This window comes from Rhinolophus ferrumequinum, chromosome 8 (genome assembly GCF_004115265.2).
Source record: "Rhinolophus ferrumequinum isolate MPI-CBG mRhiFer1 chromosome 8, mRhiFer1_v1.p, whole genome shotgun sequence".
Lineage (NCBI taxonomy): Eukaryota > Metazoa > Chordata > Mammalia > Chiroptera > Rhinolophidae > Rhinolophus > Rhinolophus ferrumequinum.
The window spans coordinates 21,435,892-21,456,717 of record NC_046291.1 but is presented as its reverse complement, the minus strand read 5'-3'; the positions used below and the strand labels follow the sequence as shown (position 1 = coordinate 21,456,717).

Below are 20,826 nucleotides of genomic sequence, written 5' to 3'. Positions count from 1 at the left end.
ATATTTTTCGGGAATATATTGATAGTGATAGTGGCCTTGGTGATATTAAAGCTACTGCAAGAAATGATAACAGGGATATAAAATGGCTATTGGAAATCGGCCTCACTAAAATCTGAGGGAAATAATTCATTTTAAAAATCAATAATTTTCTGCTTTAAAGCTGTATTCTTTTAAGGAAGATCACACAGACAATCCACTTTAGTACATTTGCAAAAACTTAATAAGGGTGCAAAACCATTTGAAATAAAATAAAACAAAAGTTAAAAAGCCAATGTGCTACGCACAGATGAAGACTATATATCAAATCACTGCTGAAGGAAATGAGTGACACAATTAGAATCATGGCAGACTCCTACAAATGTACAAGTAGGAAAGAGGAAAATTGCTTGGATTTTTGGTGGTACGGGTGGGCAGGGTGTTAATTCATAGAAACACGGAACCTAACAAATACCATAGTACTTTAAAGTCAAAATTAGCACCCAAACCAATAGAAACTGACTGCCCTTTTCTAATGGGAAAGGCACTCTCTAGACTGGTTTTTAAGTAGGATATTGACTGGCAGTGAAAGATTAAAACTGCTTTGTAAGAATAGAATGAGTTGGTTCCTGATTCATGGATGCAATTAGAACCACTCAGGGGTGGAGAACAACGGGATCTAAAACAAAAGCCAGCGTGGAGTAAAATAAAGGAAGGAGAGACTGGCGGAAAGTTATGTGGTGGTCATTTCATCTCTAGCAGTCTAATTTACCCTGTTCAATATTCCTGCTTCTCTCATAAACTCAGTATATTGTCTTTCTTTAAACTCAAATCTTGAATGTTAATGATTCTCATTTCCATTACCTCACCACCCTCATTGTAGAACAGGACTAATTCAAATTACACCACCAAGTACCTGGTTAAAGGTTACCATAGTAACAACTATTGTCATTTGTAGAATGCATTCATGAAAGTCTAATCTGCACATGGAATCTTTATTTAAAATATATCAGGCCATCTTAATTTGGTAAATATATTTTTAAATGTCTCTGTATTCAAATATGCAGATAACACTTGTGTCCTCAAAATTTGTGATTAACCATAGGTTAAAGAGAATTTCGATTAATGATAAATAATAACAAAATCAATGGAGGATAATCAGTTGTATGGATTTGGATTATGGCTTAATAATCCTGTTTACTGATTTGCATTTAAGTTAAAAACTATCGTTGTAGTCACATGAAATCTTGATCTCAAAGTCAACACCTGTAGCTAAAAAATACATTTAAAATTTAAAAAGATGTTGGCATGTGACAATTATTTTGTTAAGTTACTATCCTCACATCTGAAAATTGTAGTAATTCAACTGCTACATTACAAGGTCTTTATTTCAAGGGTATAATTTATAGTTTTTTTTTCCCAGAAACTCTGAAAGAAACCTAACCAGACATCCCCACTTCCCATATTATTCTGACAAACCACCTGTCAGCAAAATAAGATGACATGTGAGGGAGCTTGTGAAGTAAATTTCTACCTACCTCTCAGTTTAAAGATAAAAGCCTAATCATTAAAAATTTTATTTACTTATTTTATTTGCCAAAGTGGGCAATTGATAGCATCCTTGAAAGTTTCCAGATTGGTACATTGAAGAAATAACTATTTTCTTAATCTAACTCACTGGCTGTAGGAAGTTTGAGGTTGTTGCAAGAAAGAGAGCAGTTAACTTTAAAAAGCAAAAATTGTCCTTTCCATTATATTGTTTCTAAGCATGCAAGGCTTACAGGTGTTCCAATGTTAATCAGTGAGTGAGCACTAGCGTAGTTTTGAAAATTAAAAACTTTATGATGACATGTGTAGTCTTTCCCTGATTCCTTAATTATATAAATAAATGTGTAAAAACCATGATACAGGGCAAGCGTTTAATAATCACAAGAATTTTCAGATTATCTTCCATGTGGCAAAATCTGTTCAGTATTTGTGTATAGGTCTTCAAGATTCTGCTCGAGGATGCAGAAAGCTTTTCCAAAAAACATATTCAGTCATACATTATATTAGTTGCTCTCTATCTTGAAAAGTTTAAATGCCTATAAAACGTAACATAAAAAGTTATCTCATGAATTTGATTAAAAACCATTTTCTCTTCACGGCACTTTAAAAAACAATAAGGATAAAAGGACAGAGGATTTGAGTTTGCCAGGTAAACATAAATCTTTGGAACACAACTGTCTCTCTAAGCTCTTTTTTTTTTAATACCAAAACTATAAAAACAGAATACGAAGGAAAAATGATTTGAGAAAACTGCCCCTCAGAGAGAACCGAATTCTTCCTTAAATAGCCTAGTTATAGTAGTTATAGTACTCATGCCAGACCTCATAGTCTGTGATTCTATAAACCAATATTCCATCATTTGTTTATAAAGATAGAACACAGAACTTAAATTCAAATTATGAAAAAAATAAAGTCCACGGTCTTCTCACATTTAACATTTTGGAACTTTAAATTTAAGGTGTTTCTTTTTTTTTTTGCTTTTAACTGCCTTACCTATCATACTACTACTAATACTATAGTATACATAACGTAATTAATATTTATTAAGCATTTGTTTAATCCTCACAACTATGAAGTTCTTAGTATTAGATCCCCGTTTTAGATGAGAAAATTGAATCTTAAAATGATTAAGTAATTAGCCTATTTTTACATGGTTAGAGTCAAAATTGGGCCATTTAATTCTTAAGTCCCTCTATTTAACCTCTACTTCAACTCTGCAATATTTTACTTAATATTATCAATTTTAAAAAGTGACTAAAGTAGTTACACTATTTGAAGTATTATAAGTGTAAGGAAATTGTAATGTGACAATAGAAAAGTAGCATTTACTGATAATATTCTTTACCTTATTTCCAAGTTTGGCATATTAACAAATACACCTGGCTATTAATAATTATTATGGACATCAAAAAAAAATCATTAATGGCAGAAAATAGTTACTAAACTAATCTATATTGTCAACAACATTCTTAGACGTTTTAGTTTATTTTCAAATGTAAAATACTGATATTTGGACCCAAGTGAAATTAATAGTTAGGAGACTGGACATCACTCATCTGCCCCCTGCAGGGGTGTGTGCCATTTGGTAAGCCAGTGATCTCTCCAGACTTTGTTTCCCTGTCTGTAAAATGTGTCCATGCTGTGAAGAATAGGTGAGATACTGTATCTCAGTGTCCTTAGCGTATACTTCCTGACACAGTAGGCCTTTAACGAATGCTAGATATTATGATTTCTTGGCTTTTTCCCAAAGGAAGAGTTAATTTGTGTTTTCATAGGAAGGTATACCAATGAAGGTAAGAAAACACATTCAGTTGTGAAAAGAGAAAAATATTGAACAGAGTGAGTTGGAGACACGGTGGTGTGTAGGCGTATATATATCCAAGCAAAGATGCTCAGATGGCAGCAGCAACAGCAAGGCAGAGAAGTACGGGCTGCGAATAATCTACACAGAAGTGAGGCAGGGAAAGGCATCCAGAAACTAAGACAAAAGGGCGTGAAGAGGACCCAGCATAGGTAGAAGCTTGAGAACTTCTTGTTGTTGTTGAGTGGGTTGTCTTTACTCAGTGTCCCTTTAAAGATAGATACCCAAATCGAAGTCTAACCTATACCCCAAAATAGCCAAGTGAATTATTAGAATATTGCCTCACTGCAAAATGGCTCTGTGAACTTGGCCAATTATGTAATTCTGAGTCTCAGTTTCTTTAGCTATAAAATGTCATTAATATCAGCTACCTTTCAGGTTTTAGGGAACACAGGCGGTAATGCATACAAGTACCAGCATAATAGTCACAATGGTTGGTGTAGAAGAGGCATGCACATGGATAACAGACTGAAGACAGTGAGGAGAAGGGGTAAATCAGGAGGACTTAAGGCAGAAAGGACATACGACAGAAACGCAGTTTTCATACCAGGAGAACTTACAATAACGATAAAAGAATGGCCACAAAAGAAAACAAGCAGAACATTGTCGTTTGGGTGTTCTTACAGGGTATATCTAACAGAAGTAGTAAAAGAGATTGAAATGGCAAAGGCCTTGAAGTAAAATATAATATTTCCAAAGCTAACTAATAAAGAGCCACTTTATTTGTAACAAAGTGAGGCATAATATGCGCCTTCGTCTGTTTGTCTCGTTTTGAATTTCAGTCCTTTTAGGGAAGCACTTTCACTATTTCTCAACAATTACCCTCCACCCTGACTTCTAATTTCACGCTCTATGTCCCCACCTGCTTATATATAGCTCCCTCTGGTTGAGTTAGACCCAGTTTTTATAAATACCTGCTGGGATAACCCAGGAGTACAAGGAAATATTCTTTACGCTGCTAGACTTTGATTCTATGTTGTCTGTTGTTTTTTGGGTTTTTTTAATTGAGAATGACTTATTTGTGATAGTATATTGGACTAGAGGTATGAATGTCTAATATAAAGACTGTTGAGGAAAAAAAATAAGAACAAAATATTTTATATTTAAGGAAAACAATCTTTAAAAGACTCTTCACAAATCCACTGATCTATGAAAAGAAGGTACGATGGTGAGAAGCACTTGGGTGGGAATCCTAGCCACCGAGACATGGGGTTTGCATTCCATTGCCTCTGTTTCCCTGGAGCCCAGGGGAGGATATTTGGGCATGGTGTGCTTGTGACAGACTCCCCGGTGGGAAGGACCGTCAGAAGTCATGGATCCCAATACCCATCCCCAACCCCACTGACCAGTTGTTCTTCAGCTGCCTCATTCATTCCTTATCATCATAGGAGACGTTAGATCACAGCCTACCACATCACACATGAAGGAACTCGTTACCTCCCAGGACAGACTAGTCCAACTTTGGAAAGCTCTAACTGTGAGAAACTCCTTGATGGTGTTCAACCGAAACCTGATGCCTTACAATTTCAAACAGCTGTTAATGTTTCTGTTCTCCAAGGCTACACAGAACAGTGCTAATCCCTCTCGTATGTAACCGCCCTTCAACTTTTGAAGATAGTTATCATGTCCTCTTTCCAAGCCTCCTCTTTTTCATTCTTGGCATCTCCTTTCCTTAATCATTCTTCAAATGAAATGGTACTCCATTACTCCGTTGCAATATAGTTTTCTTTGCAAAATAAATAAATAAATAAATAAATAAGTAAATAAATAAATAAATGAATGAATGAATGAATGAATAAATAATGAATCACATGTCCAAATCTAAGCAAGAGTATCATAATTATGCTGATACTCACAATGTCTGTCACAATATTACATTTTAATTGCATAAAAAAGTTTTAAATCAGACGTTTTCTTCTCCTTATCCATCACAAATGGAAAGTTATATGTGGTGCTCTCAAAGGATAGGCCCATGTCTTAAGTGACTTAATACACACATGTGAGACAGCTGACACCTTGCCAGATAACTCGTCATTCTGATTAATAAGATAAGCATGTAACATAGTTATTAACACAAAAATTCAAATTGTGATTCTTCAGTAGCCCAAGAAATAGACACATGTGACACACCAGTATCTGCACCCACTTTCAGGAAAATTCAGAGCATTGGCTTTATTTAAGTCCTTTGGCCTGCCTCGTTCATGTGATTTCCCTTTTAGGCTAATTCAATCTGTGGCCCAGACATTGGATCATTTTCAAACTGTTTCTTTTCAAACTCAAGTCAAATAAAAAAGCACCTATATTGTGATACACAATGTAGAAACATGCTTTCTTCAAACTGGCTAATACTGAATTGTGGCAAAGTTAGTGTGATACTCTCCATATTCCTATTACTTTAAAATATGGTAAAGATTTTATTATGTGTTAAGCGTAACATTCAAAATATTCAGTGACTATAATGGCAACAGGTACATCAGAATGGATCACAACATATGCAAAGCAGAGACCTGAAGGTCCATTACTGTGCCAGGTTTAATTCTTTAGTTGTTTGTTCTGCACAAGTCTAAGGAAGAAGTTCCAGGAAGCGATCTGGGAAAGCCAATCAGATAAAAATGTATTTCAATATTTTAACAATCAATAAAATTGTAAGAAACACAGGACTTTAATATTAGTCCTGGTATAGAAAATACTTTGTTACTCATACACAAGGGTTTATAGGATTTTGAAAATGCCAAACATAAGTCTGCACATTCTTAATATAAATCAAAAATAAACATTGAAGTTATTTTTTCATATATTTCAGTAGGTAAGAAGCATTGAAAAAGCATTTGATATTGACTCTGTATAAAATCAAAGATGTCTTTAGTTTAAAACCTTCATGTGCTATATCAGCACATATACAATTACTACAGACTTTAATCAAGAGGTGCTGTCTGAAAAAAATTAACCTTGAAATAACCACTGGAAATATGATGAGATGAACAATTCATGAATATGAGAATTATTCTCTATAGTGAGCTTGATTATGAAGAACATAGTCTTGAGCCATGATAAAGCTCTAGCAGATATATAAATAATGCCATAATTTTCCAGATATCCTACAATTCACTATGCCAGAAATTACTTTTTAGTACTGCTCCTTGAGATATTCCCAAATATGGATAATATTGTACACATTCCTGACTTTTTCTAGAATCACATTTCCATTAAGTGTTACACGTTCTGTGAATGCTTTTCCACATAAATTACCCTAATTTAGAAATATCTCTAAAATTTCTCTTGAATGATGTCTCTTTTTTACAAAGACCAAGGGCTGTGTTTTTGGTTTGTTTTGGTTTATAGCCACTTCCTGATCATTGTAGTGGATTACATCCTGTTGGCTTATACAGCAAATAAACGACTAGTTCCAGAATATGAATCTAACTATATGCCAGATTCAAATCACAAAATTACCATAATATAATGGGACTTCTGATTCATTCACAAGTAGTCAAAAATCCTTGAATACCAAAAGCTCACTATCTGTGTCCTTGAAAGAAAGATATTTTTGATGTTTTGACATATTTTATTTTCTGCAGACTTGGAATAATTGAAATGTTGTTTTTCCTTTTTTTCTCATTAATAAATCTACCTTCACAGTGCTCATCCTGCCAGTGAGAAATATGGTACTTACAGAAATTTATTTTTATATAGCCTATAAATATTGAGTGAAAGCTGTTAAACTGTGGGAGACAAACTTCATCTGTACCTTTCAAAGAGTGACTGAGTCAGTTTGTAGGAGTGAAATAACATGCATCAGATCTAAATTTACTAAACAAAATTAGCTACGTGCCATTCTGTTTGTCTTATCTCTTTCTCTGGCTCATGGTGTGCTAATTCTGGCCACAGGCAATAAAGTACAGAAAAAATAATAAATGTCCCTTTCACTAACAGTTGCATAAAATATTTTGTCAATTTCAATTTATCTCCAGGCTTTATATATTTTCAATTTCATCCTGTACTTAAAGAAAAGAAAAGAAAAGAAAAAAGCCACTAAAAAATTATATCTGAATACCAATCACTTAGTTTCCATTAATTCCAAGTATACTTTTGGAGGTTTTGATACATCACCACGGACAATGGTCTGCTAAATTTGAATTTAAAACAACTGGGAAATATTATTAAATCTTTAGCTGATATTTTTACATAGTAAAAGTATGACTTGAAATACGTACCCTTTTATTATTATTTATGTAAATGTGTGACTGTATTAGTTAAAATACTAAGTATGTGAGTTATCTGAGTACTGATGTTAATTTAGATGCATTGTTTCTTTCACAGCGAGTAATAATGTTTATTATCACCAAAAAGGCCACATTTAACTTAGCCATATGGTAAAAGTCAAAGATAGATTTTTATCTGTGCTAAATAACAAATCATCAAAACTTAAATGAGTTATATTTCAAGGGTTAAGGCCTTAGTAATACAGCTTTCATATACCCAAATTAGTAAGATTCCTTTAAATCACACCCAACCATTATAAACTATAGAACTGCATAAGAGACAGTATTCTATGACTCATTTTTAAAAACATGTCAAGAAAACAGATATATACCTGGATTAGGCATGTTCATACTTAGAGAGAAAACTCTGAAAATTATCTCCATATAGTACATTATTTCCTCCAAAGAAATACTGAAGTGCTTTACAGTGTGATTTTACTACATATCACAAATTTTTCTCTCAATAATGCATTCTTCTATATTAATCGTGGACATTAACTGCATGTAGTAGAAAAAGTGATTACATTTTTTTTAAAAAATGCATGTCTCAAAAACTTGGATATGTCTCTGCTTTGAAGTTTCTTTCAAAAAGACAAGATGTCTGTGATTCTTTTCTTTACATACACTGCACAAAGCAAGAATTCTGGAGAATATATTGGAGGAAGAGACATACATAGTAACCTAAAGGAGGACTCACTGAAGGACAGATATATTGGCCAAGTTTCTTCCTGTGGCTACCAGGAAAGTAAAAATTGCTGCTGACCTAAAGGTAGAAAAAGGATTTGGTGTGTTTAGCATCCCATCCCTTTCTTGCACAGTGGGGCAGGTAGAGTGGAAGAGCCACAGCTTCAAGAGGCATCACTAGCTTCTGTCACTGGGAGAGGCGTGCAAGAGGCTGAGAAGCAGAAAGCAGAACCAGCTGGCTCTCGGGACAGGGCAGACAAGCAATTTGTATAAGACTGATGCACCGCACGGGCTTTGCCCTTACATACTGCTTCTTTATATCTCTATTTCCTCTTCTACAAAGAAGGAACAGCAATCCCTGACTCAAACTTTCTTCTCAGGTCTTCGTCAAGGAAAAACAATCAGGAAAAGTTCTAAATGAATTTCAGACAGAGGTATAAATATCCCCATTGCCCAATTCTCTCATTAACAGATTACTCCGCAGACTGTTAGGACAGTTTGAAAGTTGTATTAACTCTTTCAGGCCGTTATAAATAAATTAAGGTACAATTAGGGCACCACAGTGACCTAGAAAAGTAGACAGTTTCTCAGAATCTGGTAACCTGAGAAGAAATGTCCGGAAGACCATTTTCACTGGTAGAATCTGACTCGATAAATACTGTAATCATTTCACCAATTTTCAGAATGCAGAGTGAATCATCTAAGAGAGCAGCTAAGAGAATCCCAGGCACCTCTCAGTTCAGTTATGTTGCAAGTGCTTCCTTTGTAGGATTCTTTTGAAATTTTAAGCATATGTCTAGTGTCTATTTTTACATACTGAGATATATTAGTTATAACAAAGTTGTATTACCACATATATCTAGGAATAGAATACGCCACATTCTGTTGGGAACCCCTTTTTCATAAAATACTTATTAGTATTCCTCTGGAGGCAAATATTCCTTCCTAAGAGTTTGGGAAATCACTTAGTGACATATTTTTTGTATTGTGTTTTACTGGTCTTGTCTGTCAATCTTTAAATGAAAGAGGAAAGTTGGCATCTTGAGTTTCTGATATGTCCTCCTCAGTTCCTAACATGACCTTGAACTACACTAAGGGGTCAGTACATGCTTATTGCTTAAACTGATTGGGTGGTAAACACATAATGGCATATACAGATAATGTATTTAAAGATGTACATCTGAAACTTAAATGGTATCATTAACCAAAGTTACCCCAATAAATTTAATTTAAAAAAAATTAAAAACAGGAGATAGGACACCACAATGTAATGGACACATAAAAATAGTGGACTACAAAACACTTACACATTTAAGAATGGCATTCACATATATTTAACTCACCAAAAATAAAACCAACAGAAATACTTCGTACCATATTATGAGCAGGCTCTAAAAATGGGAATGGGGACAAATGATATACTCTTGGAAATACTCCATTGAAAGAAATACCCTAGGAAGCTTGAGAAAGCAACTAAAGAAATTCCCAGGGTAAACATGTCTAATATCTATAATTAAGAATTCTATATCTATGTTTTTAGAACAGCTTACTTTGTGCACTATATGGTTTAATTACAAATAATGACCGTCTGTGAATGAGTTTAAAATTGTTTCAGCAAATTATGGGATTCTTTTATTTAAAAAAATTATATATTTTTAAAGAGCTTAGTATGTGTGTGTGGCACCACATTAATCTCTGCAGGGGATAAAAACTCTTGCTCTCCCGGTAAATGGTATAGATAATTTATAGTCTAGGGTAGTCAGGGAAGGAAGATGTAATGAAGAGGTATGATTAAAGGTAGAACTGAAAAGTTTCAACAATTGGGGCAGCCAAAGGCTCCAAGGAAACCATGAATCCCAGAGGAAGAGGTTCGCAAAGGCAGAGACAACCAGCAAGACACAATCATGGTCAGCCTGGTTCTTGGAATACGCCATAAGAAACTCTTAAGACTTGAGTAAAAAGTAAACAAAGACTATTTTTGGAGGCTTTGAACTTGACAATGGGAATCTATTGAAGGCTTAGGAATAGAAACTGGGATGATAAAAGTATTATATTAGAAACAATCATCAGTCGAAGTCTTGGAGGTTAAGAGTACATCGAAACAGAGGACCAGTAAATAGGATCTTGCAATAGCCCTCCTCCAAGGTTTTTAAGGACTAGTTGAGGTAAATAAAAATGGTAGAGAATAGGTTTTAATAAGGCAGGTGATAAAATTTATTTTTAAAAAACTGTTTAACTGCTCTATCTAGAGAAAATGACCAGACAAAAGGAACTCCTAAAAATAAAAGTGTATGTCTAAAAGAAATATTATTGTTTTATTTTTGCTTGGTTTTCATAGGTTCCTATAGAAAGAAATTCATATTCTCTAAGCCTACAGGGAAAAATAGGAAATGATGACAAGAAAGATTTTAGTAAAAGGAGGGTTCACCTAACGCAAAATAGTCACCGTCATCCATGACCTTAATTGGGCATCCCCTGCTAGTGGTGGGACCCATCCTGAAATATAGGCTTGCACAACTTATTAATCAAGCTATAACTATATGAGATATAGTCACAGAACCTGGACAACTTGCTGTCATTTTTTTCAGCCCTAACCAGCCATGAGATATCCTCAGCAGACTATAGGAGACCAGCAGATGCATCTTTTGAAAGCAATCCCCATTTGTATCCCAAAAGCTTAAAACCTGAATGTCAACCTATACCAGATGTATATGGAACCAGACATAAGTACATGTCAAAAGAGTAGTTAAACTATAATAGGTGAAACTGGTCATTTACAAGTCTGATCTTTTTGGAAAATAATCAAATGTTTATTGCACCATTTTCTTCTCTTTAAACACCTTTAGACTATGTTCCAAATATGTGTGTGTGTGTGTACATATACATCTAATATATATACATATATGTATATAGCATACGTTTAAGGTGTAATCAAAAAAAAAGGTGAATGCTGCTGCCGAGTGCCATCCAACGGAAAGGCAGGGATGTTTAATAAGGAAAGCAGCACATTGAACCTTAGTAACAGTGTGTGACAAGTTTCAACTTGTTCGGTGCAGTCAGTCGAGTGTGAGCTATCGTTGAGAAAAGGTGCATTTTAAACTGTGCCGTTAAACCATCCGCGATCATAACAACGCTCCTAGTCACACCTCGCTTCTGGTACGGCAATTTCTGTCAAATAAAAGCATTACGGTGTGTCCTCATTCACCTTATTCACCACATCTGGCACCATGTGACTACTGGCTCTTCCCCAAAGTCAAAATGACCATGAAAGGTAAACATTTTGAATTGACTCAGGACATCGAGGCAGCCACGACAGCGTAACTAAAGACACTCACGAAAGGACTTCCAGAACTGCTTCAGAAAGTGGTAGGAACGATGGGATAAGTGTGCTCAAAGCAAAGGGGAGTATTTTGAGGGGGATTAATGGCAATGTGTCTTTTACTGTAATAACTTTTTAAATTTAAACATTCACCATATTTTTTGGGTGTGTGTGTGTGTGTGTGTGTGTGTGTGTATGTGTGTATTCATACAACCTTGAATCCTATTACTTTCATTCTGGATTCAGAAACTGAATCTTCCATATTCTCATTGGTGTTTAGTATGCTTCAGTAATCCTTACAATATTGGAAATAATATGCTTAACAATAATGATACTGACCTACCTCTACCTCTCAATGGAGAGGTTTAATGATGCTGCATGGGAAGTTTCATGGTATCTATATTAATGTTTCACAAGGGTCCATCTTCATCTCAAATGCCTAACAGTGAAGTGACTCTTCCTGCCAAAACAAGTATCAAACTCAACTTCTGTCACTATGGCCCATGAGAATGTTGATCATGTTCGAAAAAGCTCTGGTGCTTGAGGGAAGTCAGTGACAACTGGAGAGAGTTAAGGTTAAATCAACAACATTGCAAACTCACAAGGCCCAAGGCAGCGTCTTGCAGAAGCCAACTAAAGGGAGTCAAATGTGCCATGGAAATAATTTTACGAAGTCTTAGTATTTAAAGCTTAGCTTACGCATTTGTGCAGAGAATACAACTGTCATCTCAGCAGGGACTTAAAGAAAAACAAGGACCCAACAAAGACAGTGTAAAACATAAATTACCTTGGGTCCAAGGATTGGCATGGATGAATCTGAAGTCCTCCCATGGATTTGCTGGTTAAGGACCCTGAACAACTAATTGGTGATGAGAAACTCAGCTTGTCCTTTATAATTTTATGTACACACGCATAGAACGAATTTAATGCAGAATGGAGAAATAACCATTCTCTATGTATTGGTCACCTTTATAATGTCTCACATAAAATAAACTCTTGAAGGTGCTATCATGCACAGAAAGTAGTGTAGGCAACTCTTATATGACTTTTAGGATCAAAATTCTTTGTCCAGAACAGGCCTTGCCAAGTAAACAGATCCTCTTACAGAACTATGTCTTAACAAAGTTGCTTTATGTCTTTAATCCTAATGTGCTGGAAATTATAAATGCAATCAATGATTACTTCCTAAATATAAATTAGAGATGCTGATAATCCCAGTCTTCCCCTGGAAAAGAACTTCACAGTCTGATAATTAGGCCCATGGTTCCAATCCATTTGCTTTAATTTCAATTTTGCAATTATCTTTTAAAACAACATAACCTTGTAATTATTATTTTTATTAAATTTATTGGGGTGACATTGGTTAGTAATATTATATAGGTTTCACATGAATATTTCTATAATACATCATCTATATATTGCATTGTGTGTTCACCACCCAGAGTCAGTTCTCCTTCCATCACCATATATTTGATCCCGTTCACCCTCTTCTACCACCTTCCTCCCCGCTTATCCTCTGGTAACCACTAAATTGTTGTCTGTGCCTATGAGTTTTTGTTTCTTTCTTCATCTGTCTTGTTCGTTTGTTGCTTTCAGTTTTATATCCCACATATAAGTGAAATCATACGGTTCTCGAACTTTCTGTCTGACTTATTTCACTTCACATGAATATTATATGCCCAAAAGAAAAGATGAAATAATGCCATTTGCGATAACAAGGATGGATCTTGAGATTATTTATTCTTTTTTGTTTAAGTGTCTGCAACTTTTCAAGTACTTCTCTGTGTGTTCGTGGAAATGATATTGGTGTCAGGAGCTACCAATGAACTTCTGTCACCTAACTGCTCTGTGCTCCCAGTTTCTTCACTCAAAAATGGGAGGCTAAGACTGGGTCAGTGGTTCCAAAATAGTGCTCCATTTCTGTGAAGCCAGCACGGCAGAGTGGAGGCAAGAGTGGAAGGAAAGTGGGAGACAGCTACAGTCAGGGGACACAAAGCCAGCTTCTCCCTGCAGCTTCAACAAAAGCAGCTCTCTTCTTCCCTTTCACCTGTTTTAGATACCGGGGTTACACACATGAATTCACTTGGAAATCAAAAACAGACCCACTTATAAAAATAATTGAAAAACAATAGACTTCTTGTTCTAAAAAGCCTAAACATCCTTTTTCTGTCTAACTAAATCATTTTGAAAAACCATGGTAATTGTTTCGATATCACTTTTAGCTACATTAATAGAAATGAGGAAACTGAGACACATAGCAAGAAGTCTAACCCAAATTACATAGAAAATGATTGTATGACCACAATTCTCCTTTGATTCTAGTTCTTCATTCCGTAGCATCTCACGACAGCAGGGCTACCCCTGCACTACCCACAGCTCAGGCACGTACCATTCCCATTAAATTCTGTGTGGCTGCTGCCCCCTGGAGTTGTGCCAAGGAGCAAGCCTACAGAGCAATCACTTACATTCAAAATGAAAATAACTGTAAAATAATTACCACATCTTCAAAAAAAGCACTTTATAATTAGGCCCAAAAATATCCATGTATTTCACCTCTGTGTCGCAAAAGTGAGGCAGTTTCCTTCCCTCTTGAAAAATTAATACACACAGAAAGCACTAGTTTAAGGGTCAAATATACAACCAAGAAAGTAGCTTTAAGCTTTGATTAAAGCATTGGAAAATAGGTCGATTTCTTTCATAAACATGTTAGAATTATCAACACCTCAGAAAAGGAGAAAAAAAATCTTATACAACGAAATCTAAAAGGAACATAGAGCAGTTCTGAAAAGTAATACTTTAGGGAAATGGCCTTCAACTACAAATGTTTTAAAGTTAATAACCTCTTTATTTCATTTAGACAGGTGCTCCTGCAACAGCTCATCTAGAAAATTTACATTATGTTTATTAAAATGTGTGTGCATGTTTAAATATATCAATTAACTTGTTACTAGAATGTATCTCAATATCACAGGAGACTTAAGGACATTTTTCAGAAAACTGCTATACAGTGGAGAAACAGAGAGTATGCTACACGCATGTGTTCCTCCCCCGCCCCCAGGGCACACATGCTAGGCACCAAATACATGGAGTGAGCTGCTCAAAATATCAAGAAGAAAATGGAGTAACTGTCCCTACAATGTCAAAATCCTGATTTAAACCACCTGGCTAGGTCCTATTTCACACATAACCACATAACTAGTTAAAATCTCCTTCAAATTATGCAGAAGAGCTAAAATTTTAGGCAGCATTAATTCAGGATCTTTCCATTTAAAAAAGAAGGAAAATTAAGGGATTAATGTCATTGTAAACTAAACCCCAATCAATAGCTGTATTAGAAAGCATGAAATATAAGGTTTTACTCCAACTGCCCAATATTTATATAATTAGGAAATGAGTATTAGAAAAAAGATGCAATTTGGTTCCATATGGTCAAATGTAACACAGAATATTTCTAAAATGATTATTACCTGGACAGAAGTTTACAATATGATTAAATTCTAGCCTGCATAATATACTCAGTCATCATCGTAAAAGACAGTGCAATATATTTGACAATTAATTTTTGTAGAACAGCTGTAGGCTTAAACTTATATAAGCTAATTTCAATGTAATATTAGCATCTCTATAAAGCTGTATCCTTCAAAAAAGATGAAATCAAACAGAGCGAGGGCCAACAAGTTTGCAGGTAACAGAACATCTTTTCAGATCACTTTGTTCATTTATATATTAGGCACTTACAAATTACACATGGATATCCAGTAGCAGCAGAACACTGTAAAATAAAGCAAAAATGTTTTCTATTTTTAATATACATTAAAGTGTCTTAACAACTGGCTTGAAATAATATAAACATGTCACCACTTTAAAACACTGCAATGTCTAAGGCACCCTAATTCAATTTATTGTCTAAAATGTGCACCTTACATAGTCATTAATCTCAAAATGGCTCTAATTATCAAGCTTCAGAGAATATTTAGAAAGAGCCCAATTCCTTGCATCCCTAGCATTTTTTAAATGATAGTAGTCTACCTTCCTTCCCTGGTCAAGAAGGTTTGAAAAGAGGGAGAGAGAAAGGGACATGGAGACTTCTCTGTAGAATGATTTGGCTTTGGTGTCAGGGCTTTTGAGATGTGCTAGTGATCTCGGATCGATGCCTTTTTATTTTCTTTCAGGGGTAAATCTGAGCAATGGAATGGCTCGCGATTGTCCAGCCAACCAGCTATATCAGATTTATCAGAAAAAAAGAATGAAAACTGGCTCTGAGGACTCCTGCAATGGCTGAGTGGCGGTTGCTGGGAAAGACACACAGAAAAAGAATTTGCTTAGTGGTGGAGGGGAAAATATATATTCACATGTGTAAACTCAATAAATAATAAGATGTAAAAAGAAAGTATCTATAATAATGGAAAGGGTGAATGCATAAGACAGATGATAAATAGTACTTCTGTTTAAGAACCAAAGGGATGAAAGCTCATGAATACTAAATATTTGAATACACTTTAAGAAGGAAATATGATTTTCCCTCAAATAAATTCAAACTCTAAAATTCAGCCAATGCAAACTTACTGTGTTCAGGTTAGACTACAAAAATAGGTAAATTTTCCATGAAGCATGTGCCCTGGTAAATATTCTAATGTAATTTCTTAATTAAGACACATTTCCAGTGACTAAATGAAAATATAGATAAAGCAGTAAGTACCTTGATTTTCAAAAAACTTTGGCTTTCGATGCATGCATGATTAAAATAAATAAAAGCATTTTCACTTAAGGGAAGAAAATCGAAAGACAGGAATTATGACACTACCAGAGTCTTTCAATTTTTATCATAATAGTATACATTATAGCTTAGTTGTAACAGGTATAAATTTATTTAGAAGGATTCTGAAGAAAAAACAATACCTTCTATCAAAACCCCCTTTACATATATAAGAATTTCAAAATTAAAAGAAAAAAAAAAGGAAGCATTACACCATGGGTGTGCTTACAGTAAACATGTAAGAAAGAGGATTTTTTTAAAAAATACATTTAACATCTCTTCCATCACTTAACTAAGTTTTACTAACCTTTTTCTTCTCAAATGTAAAAACAACTCCTAAGTTTGGAGATATTATCTTAAAAATGTAGGAAAATGTATGATCTTTTATAGAATGAAAAGCAGGACTTGCAAATAAGAAATGGGAACTGAGCTTGCTCATGTCTATAAAGGTGTGTATGACTATCACTAAATACTACCATATATTTTATTTCAATACAAAAGTGATATTGATTATTTTTCAATAATACCAGGAAGATAGAAATTTTGGAATTATTCCTTTTGGGAGCAAAGGCTTTATAATGGCCATATAAAAGGTCATTGGCTATAATATTTCTCCATTAAATGAATCATTGGAAATGAGGCAAAGTCCTTCATAATTACTAAAAACAATCGCCTTCTCTAAAGCTGATTTTTATCTAAGCAAAAGGAAAATAAAAATAAGTCTTATTACAATTATTTTAAGAACTATCTTAGATCTATACAACAGAATCAGCCGCCCCTCATATTTTTATTCTGTTCACATAGAGCAGTAAATAAGGTGCATTCCTTCTGCTTCTTAAGAAATTAGCATTTCAAAAATATGCCACTTTCCCCCTGAACTCCAAGCGTGTCTAATAATGCGAGAAGCAGATTGTCTTCCCTCGTTTCCTTAATTTGTTTCATCTAAAAGCAATTCACTCAACATCTTGTCGCCCTCTGGCAGCTTAGTTTACTTATCCGCACTTAATTTCTCATTTGGACCAAAACAAACTCCTCCAAACTGCTACTGACTGCTAACCGCGAGACGGGAGACACGCAATATGTATTTACTTGGGAGCACAGAGCCACACAGACACAGCCACAAACACACAGATCTTCACTCATATCCCAGGCAGTAACTTGGTTTTATAAAAGCACTGCATTAAAACCAGCTGAACTTTCCCTGCCAGATGCCGCAGGGTGAGGGTGGGGTAGGAGGATAAAAAAAAAAAAAAAAAAGAATAAGTCCCCAGGGGTATTTACAGTTTCCAGGGGATCACCTTAGCTTGCGTGTTGCAATTATACCAGGGATGCACCCGCGAGCTTGTCTTTGTGCGGCCCTTTCATCTAGATCACTTTGTGTTTTGAACAAGTGAGACTCTCCTTTGTGCCCCCAGAATTTCAAGTACAGAGTCACACAGGGAACAACAATGGCACGCTAATCCTCGCGTTCTAAATGGGCTCACTTGTAGGTCTGACAATTCGCGGGGGGAAGCGAGAAGAGACCAGCGAGGGCGCGAGCCGGTGTCGCCTGAGACGAGGAAGAGGACAGCTGCAGAACTAATTTGGATTACATTCCTTGCAGAAATTCTGAAAAGGGCTTTTCGACATAGCTCAACCCCAGCCACACAGTTAATACCAAATTGCTGCGGACTCGGAGCCGGGTCCCCCAGCGGCTGAAGCTGAACCAGACAGCCCTCAGTAGGTCGCCTCCTAGAAATTCCTCTCGGCTAACTAAGCCTACCCGTCAGTCGCCACTGCTTTTGAATGGGTCAATGTGCATAATCAACCCATTGAAGGAAAATATGAAGGGACTCTGAGTGGAGATGGAGATAAAAAGGGATGTATCTAAGAGCCCGCTTGGAATCTCAAGTCCGTGTTGGTGTAATTCCGGAGGTGGCTGGAGCGCCGGACCTGGTATGCATGAAGAATTTCAGAGTAATCAGGAGGGTGCAAACGACCAGCACAAACGGCGCACATTGTGCCATTCGAAGGTCATCTTGAAAGGCTCCACGATTGTAACTTGTTATTTAGTAGGCAAGGAGGGGAGGCGGCGGCGGGGGCGGAGCGGGAAAACTACAGCGCGCTGTTTTCTTGGTGAGGTCAGAAAGACACCCTCCTGGGGCCTCAAGCTCTCCCTATCGCCACTCCCAGGGGATTTATCTCTTCTAGCTGCCTCCCACACTCCTAGGAGCAGCCCCGGCTGGTTCCGGAAATCTCTTCGGCTCTCCAAAAGATCCCCCTGGCCACGTCAGACACCGGTTCTCTTCAGTCCTTTCCTGTCCCACGTTCAGCCCCAGGAAACTCAAGTGTCAGAAACTTTGAGCTCCCTCGCACTGCAGGTGCTGTCACTAGCCCTGCCCGCCGCGGCGCGCCAGCCTCACCGCGCTGCTTCTCGGGGGTCACTTAGCCTTTCCGCCTGTCCAGGTACCTGGAGCTCAGGCTCTCCTGCAAACAGTGGCCGTGCACCCAGCGCAGCCGTGCCGGCCTCGGGTTCAGTTAGTTCGCACCAAGGGTCGGCTAGGCAGCTGCGCCGGGCAGTAAACAGAAGTTGGAGGGACTCCGGCCAATAGCAAGTTGAACTACAGAAACAACTCTTCCTGGAGCCAAACACAGCAACCGACGGGAAGGCCAGGCTCCCGGCTCAAGTATGTCAACCTTTATTTTATTTTTTTAAGAGGTCAGGCAGGCCGGCAAGCTCCCCTCAAGTCAATGGGGCCAGAGCTCCCGGACGCCGGGCGAGGAGGCCCCGAGTCCCGGGCCCCCGGGCCAGGGCGGGCCCGCCTGCCGCTCCAGCTGCCCGGGCTGGGCTCAAGTCAAGTCTGACCTGGCAATGCTCGGGCGACTGGGGGCGCAGTGGCCCCCGGCAGCACACACAGGTGCAAAGCCTGCTCTCGGAGCTCCACTTTCTACCGCCCTCCCGCACACAGGGCCCAGCTGGCACCGCCCCGGGACCCCAGTCCTTTCGCTGCCCGGGCGGTGAGCGCTTCTCCCAGGCTTCTTCCCTCGGGGGCCCAGACGCAGAGAGGAGCGTCTCCTCTACTAAGTCGGATTTCGATCTCCCACGTCCCGCACAACAGGCGCGATCAGAAGCAATCTCGCTCAGGCGCATAGAAAACGCGCGAGAAAGAAAAAAAAGGGGAGTTACGGAGAGAGTAAAAGGAGACAGGGGTGCAGAGTGATTTTTCACGATAAATAAAACATATGCACACACACAGGGTAAGTTTAGGGGCAGAATGAGGAGAGACCGAGAGCCCATGGAAATGGCCTGGGTGGAGTGGTCAACCTCGCCAGAGAGCCAGTGGATCTCAGGTTGGGCGAAGGGGGTGAAGGAGCAACCCCACACACCCAGGCCGGCCGCAGCAGGTTCAACACCTGGAGCGCGAAGAGGAACCGCGACCCACCTGACTGAGAAGCGCTGGGCTGGACGGTCCCCGCCGCCACCAAAAGGCTCACCCAGATGCACAGTCCTGTCGCTAGCTTCATTTTTTGGAAGTCTCAGATCCCGTGCTGACAATTACATGTCCAAATGGCATAGCCCCTCTCGGGCACGCGGAGGAGATCCGTCAGCCAGGCGCGCCTGGGGGCGCGAAGGGGACTGGCGCGTCGCGCGCGCGGTGCACCGGTTCCGAGCGCTGGCGACCCAGTCAGCGATCGCTGGTCCAGGACCGGGGACTGGAGGAGGGGGAGAGTGTACGCGGGTGTGTGCGTGTATGCGCGTGTGAGAGGGTGCTCCAGTGTGCGAGCGTGGAGCTCCTGGCCGGACTGTGCAGCTATTCCCCCGTGTGATCCTTTGCTTTCTCGTTCCCTCCTCACTTTCTTTCTCACTGGTTGGGCAACAATAAAAAGGAAGGGGGAAAAGGTTTCCAAAAAAAGTTGATTGCAAAGAGGCGGTAGGTTTCCGGCCTCTCGCTCTAGCCGGGCTATTATGTTCGGCTCCCTTTTTAGTTTTCTTGCACCTCCAGTCCAAATTGGGAATAAGGGAGGGGGGAAAGCTTCTTGCTTCTCCCTCGATCCAGTCAGTTCTTTTTCCCGTCAGCTTTCCTCACACTTGTCCGGCGGCTGCGGTAATTAAAGCTCCGAGCGTCATTTCCAACGCCCCGCGGTCTCCAGCTGCAGCCTCACACAGGAATTAATAAGACTCCGGGAGAGAAGAAAAAAAAAAAAAAAGGTGGAAGGGGGGCGGATAAAAGAACCCTCCACGCAACCAGGCTGGCTCTGCTCAGCCGCGCAAACCCCGCCCCCGCTATGACCCACTAGCCACGCCTTTTCTCCCGCCCCCTCCCCCAAAGGGAAATCTTATTGGCTCAGCCACTCCCCAAAATCGTCGGCCTCAGGAGTTGGGAAAACACCTGTCAGGGAGCAGGAGCGTGGTTGGATGGGCGGGGGAAGCTGGATTTAA

At 38.3% G+C, this 20,826-nt stretch overlaps 1 protein-coding gene across 1 annotated transcript in view; it reads right to left on the bottom strand.

The window, feature by feature from the left end:
- Window positions 1-20,565, bottom strand: part of ERBB4 (erb-b2 receptor tyrosine kinase 4) — a 1,062,086-nt gene extending 1,041,521 nt beyond the window's left edge. Inside the window, 1 exon segment of the mRNA XM_033113116.1 lies at window positions 19,829-20,565. Within this exon segment, the coding sequence (XP_032969007.1) occupies window positions 19,829-19,910 (82 nt within the window). The 5' untranslated portion in view covers window positions 19,911-20,565.
- Between the last annotated feature and the right edge of the window lie 261 nt (window positions 20,566-20,826).